General features: G+C 42.8%; 1 protein-coding gene across 1 annotated transcript in view; it reads right to left on the reverse strand.

Moving 5' to 3' along the window:
- LOC310853683 (thyrotropin-releasing hormone-degrading ectoenzyme-like) overlaps positions 1–19753 on the reverse strand; it is a gene marked incomplete at both ends in the record, with an annotated part of 235628 nt that overhangs the window by 122860 nt on the left and 93015 nt on the right. Inside the window, one exon of the mRNA XM_083758078.1 lies at positions 1472–1626. Coding sequence (XP_083614204.1) covers positions 1472–1626 — 155 coding nt within the window. The remainder of the gene's footprint in view (positions 1–1471; positions 1627–19753) is intronic.

Below are 19753 nucleotides of genomic sequence, written 5' to 3' on the forward strand. Positions count from 1 at the left end.
AGAGAACGTTTAGTTTAGTGATGTCTCTCTGAGAGAACGTTTAGTTTAGTGATGTCTCTCTGAGAGAACGTTTAGTTTAGTGATGTCTCTCTAGAGAACGTTTAGTTTAGTGATGTCTCTGAGAGAACGTTTAGTTTAGTGATGTCTCTGAGAGAACGTTTAGTTTAGTGATGTCTCTGAGAGAACGTTTAGTTTAGTGATGTCTCTCTAGAGAACGTTTAGTTTAGTGATGTCTCTCTGAGAGAACGTTTAGTTTAGTGATGTCTCTCTGAGAGAACGTTTAGTTTAGTGATGTCTCTGAGAGAACGTTTAGTTTAGTGATGTCTCTGAGAGAACGTTTAGTTTAGTGATGTCTCTCTAGAGAACGTTTAGTTTAGTGATGTCTCTGAGAGAACGTTTAGTTTAGTGATGTCTCTCTAGAGAACGTTTAGTTTAGTGATGTCTCTGAGAGAACGTTTAGTTTAGTGATGTCTCTGAGAGAACGTTTAGTTTAGTGATGTCTCTCTGAGAGAACGTTTAGTTTAGTGATGTCTCTCTGAGAGAACGTTTAGTTTAGTGATGTCTCTCTGAGAGAACGTTTAGTTTAGTGATGTCTCTGAGAGAACGTTTAGTTTAGTGATGTCTCTCTGAGAGAACGTTTAGTTTAGTGATGTCTCTCTGAGAGAACGTTTAGTTTAGTGATGTCTCTCTGAGAGAACGTTTAGTTCAGTGATGTCTCTCTAGAGAACGTTTAGTTTAGTGATGTCTCTCTGAACATGAAGCAGAGAACGTTTAGTTTAGTGATGTCTCTCTGAACATGAAGCAGAGAACGTTTAGTTTAGTGATGTCTCTCTGCACATGAAGCAGCTGCCAGTCAATCTATAACGACCCGTTTATGTTGTCAGCATTGTCAGCTTGATGTATGTAGATCAACTCTGACAGAAAGTACGGTAAGTAAGTGTGTGTGTGTGTGTGTGTGTGTGTGTGTGTGTGTGTGTGTGTGTGTGTGTGTGTGTGTGTGTGTGTGTGTGTGTGTGTGTGTTTGTTGTGTATATTACAACCACACACAGAGATTTTGAAAACATGACCAATGACAAAAAACTCCCATACCTGCTGGGCGAAGTACAACAATGTGCAAACACAGCAGCAAGATTTGTGAGTTGCTGTGATAGGAGAAGGATATCAAATGGAACACAACCACCCTAAAGACTAATCATTGTGTATATTCCTGCACTATACCTGCATCGAGTGACCTTGGTACATAGAATTTGATCTATTGAAGATTCTGACCTTCAAATGTACATCATTTTTGTTTTGATTGTATTGCTGTATTGTTGTATTGTTCTTTCTGCTTTGGCAATGTAAACGTATGTTTTCTCATGCCAATAAAGCCCTTTGAATTTAAATGTGTATATTGCGAGGCGCAGCAGAGGGGGACAGACAGACAGACAGGACAGACAGGACAGACAGACAGACAGACAGGTCAGGTCACCTGGTGACAGATCTCGTGGACGACCACCATGGTCAGCTCCATCTGATAGGACAGCGAGGAGATGTCGGCGTCCAATAGGATCTTCTGTTCCACAAAGACGCTTAGGCCCCAGTTCTCCATGGCGGCGTACGGGTGTTTGGGAACGGCCAGCAGGTCTGAAGGAAATATAATAATATATAATATATATATATAATATAATAATAATATAATATACGGGTGTTTGGGAACGGCCAGCAGGTCTGCAGGAAATATAATATAATATATATAATATATATATAATATAATATACGGGTGTTTGGGAACGGCCAGCAGGTCTGCAGGAAATAGAACAGTTATGTTGTTAGATTGTATTAGTGTTAACCCGTTCTGACCTGAGATCAGATTCTATAAAATGACAGTTTTCTGAAAAAGCTATGTTTCTATGTCAGTCGTTCTTCGATTTTTCAAAAAATAGCAGACCTACAAGCTCGTAGCGCGCCACTCGGTGGCGCGCTATGAGCTTGTAGATCTGCTATTTTTTTAATAGCTAAATCATAGCGTAATGCTAACACCAAAAGGGGTTCCTGCCCAAGCTACGAGCTTGTACTGTAGATCTGCTATTTTTCAATAGCTAAAGCATAGCGTAATGCTAACACCAAAAGGGGATCCTGCCCAAGCTACGAGCTTGTAGATCTGCTATTTTTCAATAGCTTAAAGCATAGCATAATGCTAACACATGTCTCTGCTAACACATGGGCCCACATGTGGGCCATGATGATATTGCAAAGTGTGCCCCCAAATAATTGGCCAAACAATAAGATGTTAAAGGCATATAGTTCAAAGAAGTGCAGAGCAAAAAAGGTCGACTTTACCAAGAATTGACTACATAGGGTTAAATGTCCATGGACTTGATCATAATTACATAAAACAATAATTCACACAGCGCAGATCATAGTGCTGCCAAACTGCCGCCTATAAAATGAAATACATAAATGTTATCTACACACTTGTACATTATACGTAGTGAGGGTCCCTGCTTCATCTCTCTCTCTCTCTCTCTCTCTCTCTCTGCTGAGAGGTCCTTGAACTGCATAGCGTTAAGCCTCCTGCGCTGCTATTTATTCTTATGGATATGGATTCATATTCATATGGCTTTGATTTTTCTTTTTCTGTGTCTTTTGATCTGTTTCTACAATGTGCTAATTCTCCTGACTCTTTCATCTCTCTCTCTATCCTTCATCCCTTTTCTGAAAACTAGACAAAATGGAGTGCGTGCGCACTGTGCACGGTGCACGCTACAAACTATTTCACCCACTTATATAAACATCTGTAAAAACATGTGATGTGACAATACATCGTATAGGTCTTATAAACATCTGTGAAAACATGTGATGTGACAATACATCGTATAGGTCTTATAAACATCTGTAAAAACATGTGATGTGACAATACATCGTATAGGTCTTATAAACATCTGTAAAAACATGTGATGTGGCAATACATCGTATAGGTCTTATAAACATCTGTAAAAACATGTGATGTGACAATACATCGTATAGGTCTTATAAACATCTGTGAAAACATGTGATGTGACAATACATCGTATAGGTCTTATAAACATCTGTGAAAACATGTGATGTGACAATACATCGTATAGGTCTTATAAACATCTGTGAAAACATGTGATGTGACAATACATCGTATAGGTCTTATAAACATCTGTGAAAACATGTGATGTGACAATACATCGTATAGGTCTGCAGCTATAGATTGTTTATAGCTGATTAGTCGAGCAATCGCAAAGCACTAAAAACAAACAAACAAAGAAAAAAGATTCAACTTAAACGCTACTTTAACCCATTCTGACCTGAGATCAGATTCTAAAAATGTCAGTCGTTCTTCGATTTTTCAAAAATAGCAGACCTACAAGCTCGTAGCGCGCCACTTGGTGGCGCGCTATGAGCTTGTAGATCTGCTATTTTTCAATAGCTAAAGCATAACATGACGCTAACACCAAAATGGGTTCCCGTTCAGAATGGATTAAAGGAGCATTCAGTGATTCGGACAGGCCAACTGCACACACCAAGGCCCGCCCCCGCTTGATCATGATTGGCGGAAGGCCCCTCTCTATCCTGATTGGATGAAGGCTGGGCCACCTATAGCCAAAAACGAAACCTAAGGTTTTTTTGACCCCCACAGGGGTTAAATGGGGACAGGGAGGAACTCCTTATATGGTCAGCACACTCTATAGTAGGGAGGATTATCACAACAAAACGAAAAAATAAGTGATATTTGAATTACGTGAAATCACTGAATATACCTGTAACCGTAGGGTTTATAATCAAAATATATTATTTATACCTCTTTTATAGGGGTGAAATCTAGTTTCCATTGAAACTATTAAGATAACAACATTCTCTAATTGTGTAGACTTATTGGTACGGTAGGCCTATGCATTTTGTTTCTTTAGAAACACGGCCAACTGATTATAACAAGCAAACATGGCAACACTGCTGGATGACTAATGGAGGAATGAAGGGAAAACAGCGCCCCCTAAAGTCACAGATCACTGCTGAAATATTTGAAGGGGAAATTCTCTAATTTGAGATTTGTGGTTCAACAAGTTTCAAATGGTCATATCTTCTTCATCCCCCCCCCCCCCCCCCCCCAATTTCAATGAGCAATACATCATATGAAAGGTTACAGTGTATAGTTTCATAATATGTAAAGAACTGAAAAATGACCATGGCCCCCTTGTATATCAAACTACTGTCCCCGGTCACATATGTATTAATCTAATTCTCATATTTGTGAGCATAGAAGTGACATTAATGTAAATAGGTGCTGGCTGTCTGGTGTCCGATGAGAACTTAACCAAGATGCCGAAATCTCTGACACAACGAGGCCAGACATCGCTGAGGATATCTGGGTTGTAATGTAAATATGTAATGTAAATATCCTGTCGCGAGGAGTGTAGCAAATATGCTAATGCTAGCTACAGTGTTGTTTTTGTCGACTAAAACTAAGACGAAAAATGTTCATCGACTACCTTTTTTTCACTGATGGAAACTAAATGAAAACTGAGCTATGATGACTAAAACTAAGACTAAATGCATTGACAATTTCGTCAACTAAAAACTAGACTAAAATGTTAGGAAGGGACTAGTGGACAAGAGACCCAGTATAAGTAATTTTACACTTGGTTGAATGCTGAAAATAGCAGATCTACAAGCTCACAATGCGTCACACAGGGCGATGCGTGGTGAGCTTGTAGATCTGCTATTTTCAGCAAGGGTAAAAACAGTCATTGCGTGTGTGTGTGTGTGTGTGTGTGTGTGTGTGTGTGTGTGTGTGTGTGTGTGTGTGTGTGTGTGTGTGTGTGTGTGTGTGTGTGTGTGTGTGTGTGTGAGACTGTGTGTGTGTGCCTTAAGGGCAGCGATCTGGGCTCAAATCGTTGCCCTGAAGGGTTGACTTATACGAAGCAATTTATCTCCCAGTCCATGACACGCACGCCCTCACACACGCACTCACGCACACACGCACGCACGCACCTACACAACGCAACACAGCTGAATGCTGTGACAGAGTAGAGTCAAAAGACCATGTATTATCTCAGACCATTAAACACAGAGAGTGAGAGAGAGAGAGACAGAGAGACAGAGACAGAGACAGAGACAGAGACAGAGACAGAGACAGAGACAGAGACAGAGACAGAGACAGAGACAGAGACAGAGACAGAGACAGAGACAGAGACAGAGACAGAGACAGAGAGACAGAGAAAGATAGAGAGATCAGGAGGACAATAGAACAGTTCTTACATAGAGGAGATGAGAGGGTTAAAAAGAGGAAATTGTTTCCCCTCAGGTTGTTGATGCTCTGAGCAACTCAATCACCCCCCCCCCCTCTCTCTCTCTCTCTCTCTCTCTCTCTCTCTCTCTCTCTCTCTAAATGGAGTCAATTAAACTCTGACTGTGTACTAAACTGTGCACTATAAGGTCAAGGTTGCTACGCTCACAACACGCTAATGTCTTCCATTCACAACATACTGTAGGCCCTATACTGTGAATAATACATAATAATACTAATGTCTTCCATTCACAACATACTGTAGGCCCTATACTGTGAATAATACATAATAATACTAATGTCTTCCATTCACAACATACTGTAGGCCCTATACTGTGAATAATACATAATAATACTAATGTCTTCCATTCAAAACATACTGTAGGCCCTATACTGTGAATAATAATGCATATTAATACTAATGTCTTCCATTCACAACATACTGTAGGCCCTATACTGTGAATAATAATGCATATTAATACTAATGTCTTCCATTCACAACATACTGTAGGCCCTATACTGTGAATAATACATAATGATACTGTATCCCCCCCCGGGACTTCAGCTGGGATTTAGGGCCCTTGAGAGGTGACTGGTCAGTCGACCTGCAGGGCCCTTGAGAAGTGACTGGTCAGTCGACCTCAGGGCCCTAGTGACTGGTCAGTCGACCTGCAGGGCCCTTGAGAAGTGACTGGTCAGTCGACCTCAGGGCCCTAGTGACTGGTCAGTCGACCTGCAGGGCCCTAGTGACTGGTCAGTCGACCTGCAGGGCCCTAGTGACTGGTCAGTCGACCTGCAGGGCCCTAGTGACTGGTCAGTCGACCTGCAGGGCCCTAGTGACTGGTCAGTCCACCTCGGGGCCGTTGTCGATACTTTGGGAGCTACAAGTTCTGATATTATATAGACTGGTGCCAAACCATTTACAGACTTTTCAAAAGGCTTTTCAAAAATAGCCGATATAGGTCGGCTATTTTTGTAAAATCGAAGAACGACATTTTTTATAGAATCTGATCTCAGGTCAGAATGGGTTAATCAGACCAGTGTGTTGTCCAGTGGAAACCTCGTATGAATCTGATCCCAGGTCAGAATGGGTTAATCAGACCAGTGTGTGTCCAGTGGCAACCTCGTATGAATCTGATCTCAGGTCAGAATGGGTTAAAAGGTTGAGAAATGAGAGAGAAACACTGGCCTCAACGAGCGAGCTGGGAAAACATATTTTAGTCACACCGCAGGTGGAGGCATTTCTCCTCTACACAAAAGCATCGTTGCATAACGTTATAAAATATAAACGCTGCAAGCTCTGCAGTCGCTGGAAAACACTGTTCAAATGAGCATTCACGACGAAGCAGAGACGAAAACACCGTTCAAATGAGCATTCACCACGAAGCAGAGACGAAAACACTGTTCAAATGAGCATTCACAACGAAGCAGAGACGAAAACACCGTTCAAATGAGCATTCACGACGAAGCAGAGACGAAAACACTGTTCAAATGAGCATTCACAACGAAGCAGAGACGAAAACACTGTTCAAATGAGCATTCACGACGAAGCAGAGACGAAAACACCGTTCAAATGAGCATTCACCACGAAGCAGAGACGAAAACACTGTTCAAATGAGCATTCACGACGAAGCAGAGACGAAAACACCGTTCAAATGAGCATTCACGACGAAGCAGAGATGAAAACACCGTTCAAATGAGCATTCACGACGAAGCAGAGACGAAAACACCGTTCAAATGAGCATTCACGACGCAGCAGAGATGAAAACACCGTTCAAATGAGCATTCACGACGCAGCAGAGATGAAAACACCATTCAAATGAGCATTCACGACGCAGCAGAGACGGCGTGACGGGGAAGGAAGGAACTCTCGACCTGTTGCTTAAAGCATTTAGGCCTGACGGCGAAATTTTATAAATGTCTTTTTTTAAATGTATTTTTTTCTGAAAAACCTCATGTTTCTATATCAGTGGTTCTCAATATTTCATGTCAAGGACCCCCAGAAATATATGAAATTGGCCGCTGACCCCCCCCATCTGAAAATGTGTTGTTTCAGGGACCACCTCCCAGATGCAAAGATTTTAGTTAAAAATGTTCGCTCTGAAAGAGTATATAATCAAAGCTTTGCACCACATTTTCACGAATTTTCAAAAATAGCAGACCTACAAGCTCGTAGCGCGCCACTCGGTGGCGCGCTATGAGCTTGTAGATCTGCTATTTTCCAATAGCTAAATTATAACATAATGTTTAAAACACCAAAAGGGGTTCCCGCACAAAATGGCTTAAGAGCTTCTCCAACCAAACCGCAGCCTCGCAGAGAGGTCAACGGTGTCTCTGTGAACAGCAGCATGTGTTTTCTACCGGGCTCCGGTAAACATTTACCCAACCATGTTTTTGTTTGGTTTTTGTTCCCTATTATACAACAAAGCCACAGGTAGCTTAAATCAATTCTATCCATGTATACGTGCTATAGCAGTGTGACAATAGTGTCCCTGTGGAGCTGGTGGGTTTGTTGACAAAATGTTATTGATTCAGCAGGTCTCTCTCTCTCTCTCTCTCTCTGTGAATGTCATCAAAACAACCTTCATATGATTTAACCCATTTTGGGGCGGGAACCCCTTTTGGTGTTATAGCATTATGTTATGCTTTAGCTATTGAAAAAATAGCAGATCTACAAGCTTGTAGATCTGCTATTTTTTGAGAAAGCAATCGAAGAACGACTGACATAGAAACATAGCTTTTTCAGAAAACTGTCAGGATGTAGAAGACGTTTTTTAGAATCTGATCTCAGGTCAGAATGGGTTAAACACATGGGGCCTGCTAAGCTGTTCCAAAAACAGGGCCTATAAAAAAATAAAGGGACTAAAGTATTGTGCGTACGGTGTGTATTTTCGATAAGCCTTTGATCGTTTGTATTCCCGGGTGTACTGTAAATACTAAATAGCCAACTCTCATTGTGTAACGAGAATAAGAAGTTAATTTTACAAATACAACTTGCCAAGGTCTGCTTTTTACACTGAAACAAGTATTGCTCACTTGAAGAGGCATTATTGATTAGCGAGGGGAATCTTTCCTTTGGATGGACGCATATCCCTCCACTGTCCTACATCGGGACATTCATTTGGAACGGACACGGCTGTCACACGATGGCAAAGATGCTCTGAACCCAAATGCAGAGTCACAACCAGCAGAAGAGTTTTCAAAACACTTTTACCAGAAGTATTCAAGGCAGGGTCAAGACTAAGGCCTGGGCTATACGTCTCTAGGTTTTTATAAAACAGATATTTTCGTACTCCGTTGTCGTATGGGCAGGGGCCCATACGACAAAGATATCTGTGTCCACACAACCCAAAACGATCATTTTTGACTCCAACAAGCATGCCAGACCAGTAGGTGGCGATAATAAATATGTGACGCAATAGAAAAATGTTCTGAGCATGCGCGGTGAGCTGGTTTCCCAATAGATCCCCCCCACGTAACCCGGTAGTACTAAAAACAAAACAAACAAGGCATGCAGACAGGACTCCGTCTAGTGAGCAACTTTGGAACGCACCTTCTAATATAAACACAAACCCCATTATCCCAGCTGACTCGCTAGACTAGTGGACTACTACGCACACTTGTAATCTATGCTTTGCTTCGCTTCGCTGGTTCGCGGCCCCACTGCCGCCACTGTTTTTACAACCGCAGACTTTTTAATAGTTTTTGGATTAAGGTTGCATTAAAAAGACTGGATTAAGGTTGGTGAACGATGTGTTGCTCCCCTGCTTGCATACATAACCGCAAGCAGGGGAGCAAACGCATCCTTCACCAACCTTAATCCAAAAACTATTAAAAAGTCTGCGGTTGTAAAAACAGCGGCGGCAGTGGGGCGCGAACCAGCGAAGCGATGCAAAGCATATATTTTCTTAGTCTGCGTAGTAGTCCACTAGGCTAGCGGGGCAGCTGGAAGAATAGGGTTTGTGTTTATATTAGATGGTGAGGATCCGCCCGCGCGGGTGGCGCTAGCTGCCATCGTGTTTGTTGTAGTTTCTATGGTAACCTCACGTTCACCCCGGAAGTTGTTCGTTTTCAATCCATGAACTGATGCGCATGCTCAGTGTTAAAAGCAACAACAAACATGCGCGACTAGGGAGGTGACGTCAAAAACTCAGTTTCGCATGACTACACAGCTCCACCATCCGGATCTTTTCGAAAATCTCCACTTATTTATCCGTTGCCAAAAACCTCCGTTTGAGTGGCCGAAAACGCCATTTGCGTCTGGCTGAAAGGCCCAAACGCACATAGAAATGTGCGTTTGAAAAAACACCCAGAGTCGTATAGCCCAGGCCTAAAACAAGAGCTCCCAGGTAGGACATCATAACATGAACGTATGAACTGACAATGAGGAGGTGGGCTGATTGGAGAAGTGTCCTCAGGTGAGAAAGGGGCTAATGAGGGAGTGTGAGCAGGTGTGAGACAAGGACTGAGAGGTGGGAGTGTTGTTTCCGTCGACTAAAACTAAGACGAGAAATGTTCGTCGACTACCTTTTTCCACTGACTAAAACTAAATAAAAACTAAATAAAAACTAATCTATGATGACTAAAACTAAGACTAAATATACTGACACAACGCGTCGCAGCGCGACCAAAGTGTAAAATATGTCATTACAACGACATCAAGGCCTGTCGAAACACATTTGTGACCCAGGCCAACAGAATGTGCCTCATGTCGGCAGAATGAAATGGTCGAAATGGTCGAAATAAAACCTTTTATTTTTATTTATGTGATTTTCGTTAATTTCATATTAACACAGTTTGAATGTTGAAGAAGGTTTTCGTTCCAACAGATTATTCATTTGGGCAAATGAAATGTATACATTTATCAGTCAAACTGTGCTTGTTTTATTTGTGAAAACTAACGCAGTTTGGGGGGCGGAGAAGTGCTCTCCCAAGATTTGCATGTCTGTTCCGATTGGTCTCAGGAATGTCTTTGTCTCAGGTTTCACGGTCTGGGCGTCGCCCATAAGTACAGCTGTGACAGTAACTGTCAATGTGTTTGTATTGTAAACAGTGTCAGTTATTATTCAACTCGAGATGGCTAGTAACTCTTCTGCAGCGCGTCTGGTCCTGGCATTGAATGGAGGAGCAGATGATGGCGTTTTGAATGATTTCATTATGGCTTTTATACACGGCCCTGAGTGTCGGTCAGACTCAGAGGATGAATCTGATGGAGATGACGACGACGATGACACAGTTTTTGATCGAGTCAACACCAGCGTGTGTTCTGACAACAACGAGGATGACCAGGACAAGGAGACGGGTGGAAACGCTGCTCCAGGAGGGGTGCATGTAGGCATTGCATCGCTGTTACAGTTACCAGAAGTTGAGAATGTTGCAGTGGACACCGATCGACCAGTAGAACTTGAGAAAATACGAAACTTTAATTGCCGATGCCAAGAAAGAAGAAAGGAGAATTCAGAGCATGAGCCTTTGTCTTGCAGTCAAAAACTTGACCCAGAAATGATTTGCGATACACGGATGGAAATGGCAGCCTTGTCGAAGGATCAGAAAGACATGTTTCTCATGGGAATTATAAAGACGTGCACGAATGACTCCGAATTGACACAACGCACAAAGCAATGCAACGGGAAGCGAATGATCACCCGATCCACGTACATGGTTAACACCGTCGTGGTTTGCCGTGCTACATTTCTCTTTCTCTATGGGTGAGTTACAGTCTAATCTATGCTATTGATACTTATGTATTGTTACTGTAACATTGTGTGTGTGTGTGTGTGTGTGTGTGTGTGTGTGTGTGTGTGTGTGTGAATAACGCCAGTATGTATGTATGGATCACTATGTGGCAGTAGGCGCTGCTCAACTCTGTGCGGACGGAGGATCACTATTTTGCCCTGTTAAATAATACTGATGTTAGCCCGTAGTAGTAAAACATCCGGTCGACTAAATCAACTGTGGATTTAGTCGACTAAAATCGTATGACATTTAGTCGACTAAAACTAGACTAAACCCTAGAACATTCCAGGTGACTAAAATGTGACTATAAAACTAAGTGAAAACTATTCAAGAGACTAATGACTAAAACTAAAAAAAGAAATTTGCTGCCAAAACAACACTGTGGAGAGACAGACCATGACAACAGCAATGTTTCATCCATATTATGTATCCTCATCAGATGGTTAAGACTGCGTTCATAGGATCACAGAGGATGTGGTCAATGTTATAAATTAATAGTTGGCATGAAAAACAAGAGCAGGGAACTCAAAAGTTCAGCTCTAAATGGGTCAAGAAAAAAAAGGTTTTTTTTTAATTATTTATTTATTAAAGAAACTTGAATTTGCATCTGGTCCTTAATATACATTCAAGCAATAGATATATATGCGTATATATGCGTTGGCATATGAATATATATATTATTTTCAGACGTGAGAACGATCTGGTGAAGGAATACAGTGAGGTGCTATTATTGGTGCTACAGTGAGGCAGTGTTAATGCCATTAGTAGATCTAGTATTGATCCCATCCTTCGTAGAATCGTCCTCGGGTCAAAATGGGTTAAAGTGGTTATATCTGCTGTGTGTGTGTGTGTGTGTGTGTGTGTGTGTGTGTGTGGCTGTGTGTGTGTGTGTGTGTGTGTGTGTGTGTGTGTGTGTGTGTGTGTGTGTGTGTGTGTGTGTGTGTGTGTGTGTGTGTGTGTGTGCAGTGATGTAATTAGGTTTCCAATGTAATGAGTCCCAGGATGCAGGGATGGTCTTGTAGATGAGTCCCAGGGACATTTGATGAGTCCCACTTCAGCGACGTTTTGTCAGTCACATTTTGTCATTTTTACAAATTGCAGCATTAAACTATCATTTCATTTTTGATTGTTATAATGTGGTTATATTCATGTAGAAATGTATGAAAGAAGTGAATACAATTCCAAATCTGAAAACTTTAATATTTGCAAAGATGTTTGCAAGAACAGTGCAAAGTATGCAAACAGAACAACACAACAGTGCAACGTATGCAGAACAGTAAATAATATAATGGCACCAAAATAATGTAAAATATATAAATAATAATAATAATGTGGTGCAATCAGTGAGCTTAAGTATGGTGCATTTAATGCACTACAGCACAGCTCATTTAAAGTGACTCATTGTCTGTTTGTGAATCGGGTCTGCTTGTCACGCTAAAACATGTTCCCCTAAATATTTCTGTCGGAGGCAGCGCGGTTTAGTTGAGAGAGTTGCGACATCTCCGTTCACTGCTTATTCGTGGGGCTGCAACGGGCTGCAAGCGTCACTGATCACTCAATTGTCGTCACTCTCTCTCTAAACGGCTCTAGTCTACTCTAGAGGCTGCGCTCGGAGCGCTCCGCTCCCCGGTCAGAGCTCGCCTGAGCAACATGGCGGCGCGCTGTGTTGACAATGTAGTTACAACAAATTAGTGGTTCTACAACGATTTCTACATGGATTTTATTTTTTATAACATAGGATCCGCCGCCCAGCCTGCCCGGCTCTCCGCCGCCCAGCCTGCCCGGCTCTCCGCCGCCCAGCCTGCCCGGCTCTCCGCCGCCCAGCCTGCCCGGCTCTCCGCCGCCCAGCCTGCCCGGCTCTCCGCCGCCCAGCCTGCCTGGCTCTCCGCCGCCCAGCCTGCCCGGCCCTCCGCTGCCCAGCACTCCTCCGCCTGCAGCCCTGTCTGCAGCCCCGGCTCCTCGACCTGCAGCCCCGTCTGCAGCCCCACCTCCTGAGCCTGCAGCCCCGTCTGCAGCCCCACCTCCTCGACCTGCAGCCCCGTCTGCAGCCCCACCTCCTGAGCCTGCAGCCCCGTCTGCAGCCCCACCTCCTCGACCTGCAGCCCCGTCTGCAGCCCCACCTCCTGAGCCTGCAGCCCCACCTCCTGAGCCTGCAGCCCCGCCTGCAGCCCCACCTCCTGAGCCTGCAGCTCCTCCTGCAGCCCCACCTCCTGTGTCTACAGCTCCGCCTCTGTCGGAGGCATCCCCGGCGTCCCCTCCAAGGTCCTACGCATGGTCCCAGCTCCCAGACCGTCTTCCAGACCGCGTGTCCTCTGCCTCGTCCCGCCCACCAGATGACATCAGGGTCTCGTCGCGGCCACCAGGCCGCCCACCAGATGACATCTCGGTTTCGTCTCAGCCCCCAGGCCGTCCGCCTGACGCATCGGCTCAGCCCCCAGGCCGTCCGCCGTCCACCTGGCCTCAGCGTCCTGGCCGCCCACCTGACGTCACCTTCTCTGCCTCAGTCTCCCTCCTCCAGACCCCCTCCGCCCACCCTGCTCTGTGTTCCGGGCCAGCGTGGTGGGACGTCTGGAAGCCGTCCCTTAAGAGGGAGGTACTGTCAGGGTCTGCATACCAGATCTCCCTGTCAGCCACTCCCACTCCCCATTCCTACCCTCAGTCATTGTCACACACCTGTTCCCAATCCATCCCCAGCCCAGCAGTGCCATGCCCCTTCACTCCTGAGAACATTTCCCCAATCAACCCACCTCCTATAAAGACTGGACTCATTGCAAACACAAACTGTGGGAACATAAACCCTTGTCCGGTGTGCAACATTGCTGTCCCTGAGCTCTACCGTGAAGATTCCTGGTTCCTCGTGTTGCTCTTCCGTTTTGGGACATTACCTTTTGATGCCTTTTGTAAGGTTTGCCTTTTGGTCTTTCTGTTTGTGGCATTCTGCTTTGAAATGTTTAGCATTTAGCATTCCTGGTTTTTCTGTAAGCAGCCACAGCTAACACTTTGTAAGCTTGACCTCTGATTTAATAAATCTCTTTATTTGAACTTTCATCTGCATTTGGGTTCAGTCATTCTGCAAACCGTGACAAAATGATCGTTTCCGTAGATTATTGTTTTACCGCATTTTTTCCCTCCGCGATTTCTTTTCAGTGGGAGTACAGTAGTGCATCCCATGGACGCACAGGTTGATGGTCTATTGCGTCCCAAAACTATAAAGTGCGTTTTTGGACGCAAAACGCACCCTAGTTACATCACTGGTGTGGCTGTGTGCCGACCTCTTTTTGTCTCTGCCATATGACGGACAGAATTGTCTTTGTTTGTTTGGAGCAGAAACCAATCTTTCCACACACCTGTGCCGCCCCCCCGTGCCCCTCCACACCAGTAGCCAGCTGCAGCGCCACTTATTCTCCGGCCTGCTATCCGACCAGTTTGACTTTAATAGCCACCTTCCGCCCGCTTCTGATATGTTCACTATTTTTGAAAAGGGGGCTTAAAGCGTCTCTCTCTCTCTCTCTGTGTCGTCCTCAGACGAGCCCTCCATCGGTGTCTCCAGTGATCTATAGGAATCTCCATAAAGCTCCTTTGTGCTTTCAGGCACACAGTATCTTTCTTTAGTACGTCCACGTAGGTAGGACTATATGCCACCTTCTATTAACCCATTCTGACCTGAGATCAGATTCATACGAGGTTTCCACTGGACACACACTGGTCTGATTATAACCCATTCTGACCTGAGATCAGATTCTAAAAAAATGTCACCTAAACAAAGCCAACAATGAACACAATATTTTGGGCCGATCAAATCATTAGAAAGAAGAAAATAAAGGCAGGAGACAACACTATTTGTTTTGTTTTCCTTCTTATAAATTATTTGATCGGCCCAAAACATTGTGTTCATTGTCATGATTTGTCACGATCTGAGTTGGCTTTGTCCGCGGCGTAACCGTCTTTAAATAAATACTTTAAGAAAAGCCTTTGGGCAAAATGCATTGGGATTCATTTCCTGGGCCACTCGTCGTTCTGAAAGGGGGAGGGACTGAGACGCTCTATTGGAGGCCGTTGGAGCAACAAGAGAATAGCATCAGAGGAAAGTGACAATGAAGTGGCTAAACAGAACAGAGTATATAAAGATGTCGGAGCCAGGAAAATAAAGAAAATAAAGATAATAAAGAAAAACAACAACAACACAGGTACTGAAAGGCAGTGTTGTTTTCGTCGACTAAAACTAAGGTGAAAAATGTTCGTCGACTACCTTTTCCACTGAAGAAAACTAAATGTAAACTAAATTAAAACTATGCTATGGTGACTAAAACTAAGACTAAATATACTGACAATTTCGTCAACAAATAAAAACTAGACTAAAATGTTAGGAAAGGACTATAGTGGACAAGAGATCCAGTATAAGTCATTTTACATTTGGTTGCATGCTGAAAATAGCCGATCTACAAGCTGCCAAAAACAACGCTGCTGAAAGGAGCACATCATGCTGTTCTGGGCTGTAACTAAAAACCTTCTAGTCTTAGAACAGGAGTCACAACTGGACTTTCATTGCTTTCTCACGTCTACACCAAAACCTTTTCAAATATAGCAGATCTACAGTAACCATCTTGGGCTACCGCTTAGAAGACGTCCCTGGATATGTCTTAAAACCCATTCTGACCTGAGATCAGATTCATACGAGGTTTCCACTGGACACACACTGGGTCTGATTAACCCATTCTGACCCGAGATCAGATTCTATAAAAATGTCAGTCGTTCTTCGATTTTTCCAAAAAATAGCAGACCTACAAGCTCAGAATGGGATAAAGGCAAAAAAAGATGTGTTGTCGGCTACAGATGTGTTGTCGGCTACAGATGAGGCGCATGGATGTGGCTGCAGTGTTTTGGACGCAGGCAGTTTAATGATTCTATAGCAAGTGGCCAATTCAGCAGTTATTGGCTGACAAATGAGAGAGATGCTTTAATAACAGCGAACTTCTCTCTCTCTCTCTCACACACACACCGATCTGTCCTTCTACATTCTGTCCATCCCTTCGGCTCTCATCCTCTATTTGTCCTTTGAGAGAACAACGCATGAAGGGAAATATGAGACGCACACACACACACACACACACACGCCTGCATGCACATGAGCGCATCCCCACACACATGCATGTGTCCATGAGAATACGATGCACGCAACACATGTGCACATATCGTATTCGGCTATAGGCTACTGTGCAACATATTAGCGAAAACATCTGCTGAAAAATGCTGAAAGCTGCAGATGGGGTATTTTTCGTAAGAAAGTATATAAAGTATAAAATATAGGGAAAACTCTGTTTGATACCTAACCCTGAACCCAACCACGTTGTAAAACTAACTATAAAACCACACGATGATAGCCGACCATAAAAACCACTAAATCTCCCTTTTGAGGAAAATAATGCCCGTTTCTCAAGTTCCCACGACTAGCCTAACAGCTGTGAGAGGACATGTGGTAGTGTAGTATTACAATACCCCACACACACACACACACACACACACACCCTCACACACACACACACACACACACACACACACACACACACACACACACACACACACACACACACACAGAGGTAACTGTAGAAGGGTGACAGGAAGACAGGGTTAGATGGAGAGAGAAACGGAAGGAATTAAGCTGGGAAATGACACGCTATTAACACACACACGCTAAGCACACACGCACACGCTAACACACACACGCACACGCTAACACACACACGCACACGCTAACACACACACACGCACACGCTAGATGCCAAGATGTCTGCCAACCGCAGATGGAGGCCAAGGAGAGTTTATTTATTCAGCACCTTTCATATTATCAGAGACATTATGGAGAAATAAATAAAGTAGTTCAAAGATGAAAACCAAATGAAACAGGAATGAGTGAGGCTGCCAGTAATAATAATAAATATGAAAATACTACAATTTATGCAGCGCTGCCGCAGTCTTTTTCTTCCCATTTTTACAAAACAACAACAACATTAAAAACAACGTTATTAGGAGTAGTGGATAGAAGTATCCTTACTCACATTTTACAATAATCACATAATGATTATTATTAAAACCCATTTTGACCTGAGATCAGATTCTAAAAATGTTCTTCTACATCCTGACAGTTTTCTGAAAAAGCTAAGTTTCTATGTCAGTCGTTCTTCGATAAAAAAAAAATAGCAGATCTACAAGCTCGAAGCTTGCAGATCTGCTATTTTACAATAATCACATAATGATTATTATTAATCACATAATCAATGGGGAAATACTCTGTCGCGACGCGAGTAAATTCACCGCAGTGCTCTATGAATTGCACTCGAGTAAAAGTACCCACCTTCAAAATATACGACGCTAATCTGTAAGGCTTTGTTTTATACGGGTTTTATGAGTTTGTTTTATGTGAAACCTTGACGACTTGGCCAGGACTCCCTTGTAAAAACATAGATTTTATAGTGAAACTATACTATAGGTGAAATAAAGAAGGAAAGAACGGAACTATAGGAGTTAACTCATTTTGGGTGGGAACCCCTTTTGGTGTTAGCATTATGCTATGCTTTAACTATTGAAAAATAGCAGATCTACAAGCTCATACGCTACGAGCTTGTAGGTCTGATATTTTTTTTTAAATCGAAGAACGACTGACATAGAAACATAGCTTTTTCAGAAAACTGTCAGGATGTAGAAGACATTTTTAGAATCTGATCTCAGGTCAGAATGAAAACTGTCAGGATGTATATAAAGACATTTTTAGAATCTGATCTCAGGTCAGAATGGAAAACTGTCAGGATGTAGAAGAACATTTTTTAGAATCTGATCTCAGGTCAGAATGGAAAACTGTCAGGATGTAGAAGACATTTTTTTAGAATCTGATCTCAGGTCAGAATGGAAAACTGTCAGGATGTAGAAGACATTTTTTAGAATCTGATCTCAGGTCAGAATGGAAAACTGTCAGTATGTAGAAGACATTTTTTAGAATCTGATCTCAGGTCAGAATGGAAAACTGTCAGGATGTAGAAGACATTTTTTTAGAATTTGATCTCAGGTCAGAATGGAAAACTGTCAGGATGTAGAAGACATTTTTTAGAATCTGATCTCAGGTCAGAATGGGTTAATTCATCCTGTGCCTTTCCGGGGGAAAGCCCTCCAGAGAGCTTACGGAAGCAATTTAAACAACAAAACGGGCTTACGGGAGCTGATCACATGCCAACGGAGCTCACAGGAGTATCTATACAGGAGCTGATAAAACTCCCAGAGAGCTTATACCATTCTGACCTGAGATCAGATTCTAAAAGAAAATGTCTTCTACATCCTGACAGTTTTCTGAAAAAAGCTATGTTTCTATGTCCGTCGTTCTTCGAATTTTCAAAAAAATAGCAGACCTATACACTGTAAATCCCTGGAACATGTGACGCGTTTAAAACCTAAACACCATGTGTGTCATAATAATAATAATAAAATGCCAAATGTTTATTAATTTTCATAAAATACAGTAGAAGACGAGTTCACTCAAACACCTCACGAGAACACCTAGTGTTCAAATCCTAAACACCTATAATATGACTGACTTTGATTGTAAAAACTAAACACGTTTGTGTGTTTAAAAAGTGTTACAGGGATTAAACATGTTCTTCTGTTTATAATCTAAACACTGTGACACGTTTAAAAAGTGTTACAAATATGTGTTTAAAACTGTTCATAACCTAAACGCTTGGGTTTAGTGTGTACAAGCTCGTAGCGCGCCACTCGGTGGTGCGCTATGAGCTTGTAGATCTGCTATTTTTTCAATAGCTAAAGCACAACATGATGCTAACACCAAAAGGGGTTCCCACCCAGAATGGGTTAAAGATGTTGGTTGAAATCCAGGAGAGCTGGCTTTCTCAGCCCCAACAACGCAACACCCGTGAGTCATACGAGGGTCAACGGTGAGAAGGGGGGGCATGTATGTTCCTCTGCCTGTTGGGAACACGTTAAGGGCTGCAACGATTCATCGATTAATCATATACACCGAATCGATTATTCAATTAGTTGTCAACTATAATTTAGTAATCGATTCATCGAATCGGCAACTAATCACTAGAGTTTTTTTTTGCAATTTATCAGACACCATGAGTTGCTTTAATTAAATACATTTTAGTTTTTTTTCTTTTATTTGAATATCAGCCTAATCAGCAGCTAATCAAATAAAATTTTGAATGAATTATACATTTTTTTAGAACATGTCTAAAATAACCTAATTGTTTTAAGGTGATAGCTAAATCAGTGTCATAATCCGATTCATTGATTCATGGTTTAAATAATCGGCAGATGAATCGATTATGAAAATAATCGTTAGTTGCAGCCCTAGAACACGCGTGTTGCTTTTTGTGCTCTGGTATCCAGGGAGTGTGTGTGTGTGTGTGTGTGTGTGTGTGTGTGTGTGTGTGTGTGTGTGTGTGTGTGTGTGTGTGTGTGTGTGTGTGTGTGTGCGCGCACAGTTTCACATCGATCGGGCCCATGCACGGCTGCACGCACACACACAGCCACACAAACACACGCACGCGGTGCAAAATAGCGGTAGTCTCAGCCACAACCGTCTGCCTGGCGGGGACAATAAGAAAACAAATACAAATCATGAAACACAATTACCGGTATACTCGAGTCGTAAAAAAGTAATACTCTCAAACTATAGGTAAAAAAAAGCTCCCTTCCAGCCATGCTCTGATA

Source organism: Protomyctophum parallelum (assembly GCF_964188405.1).
Source record: "Protomyctophum parallelum genome assembly, chromosome: 22".
NCBI classification, from domain to species: Eukaryota; Metazoa; Chordata; class Actinopteri; order Myctophiformes; family Myctophidae; genus Protomyctophum; species Protomyctophum parallelum.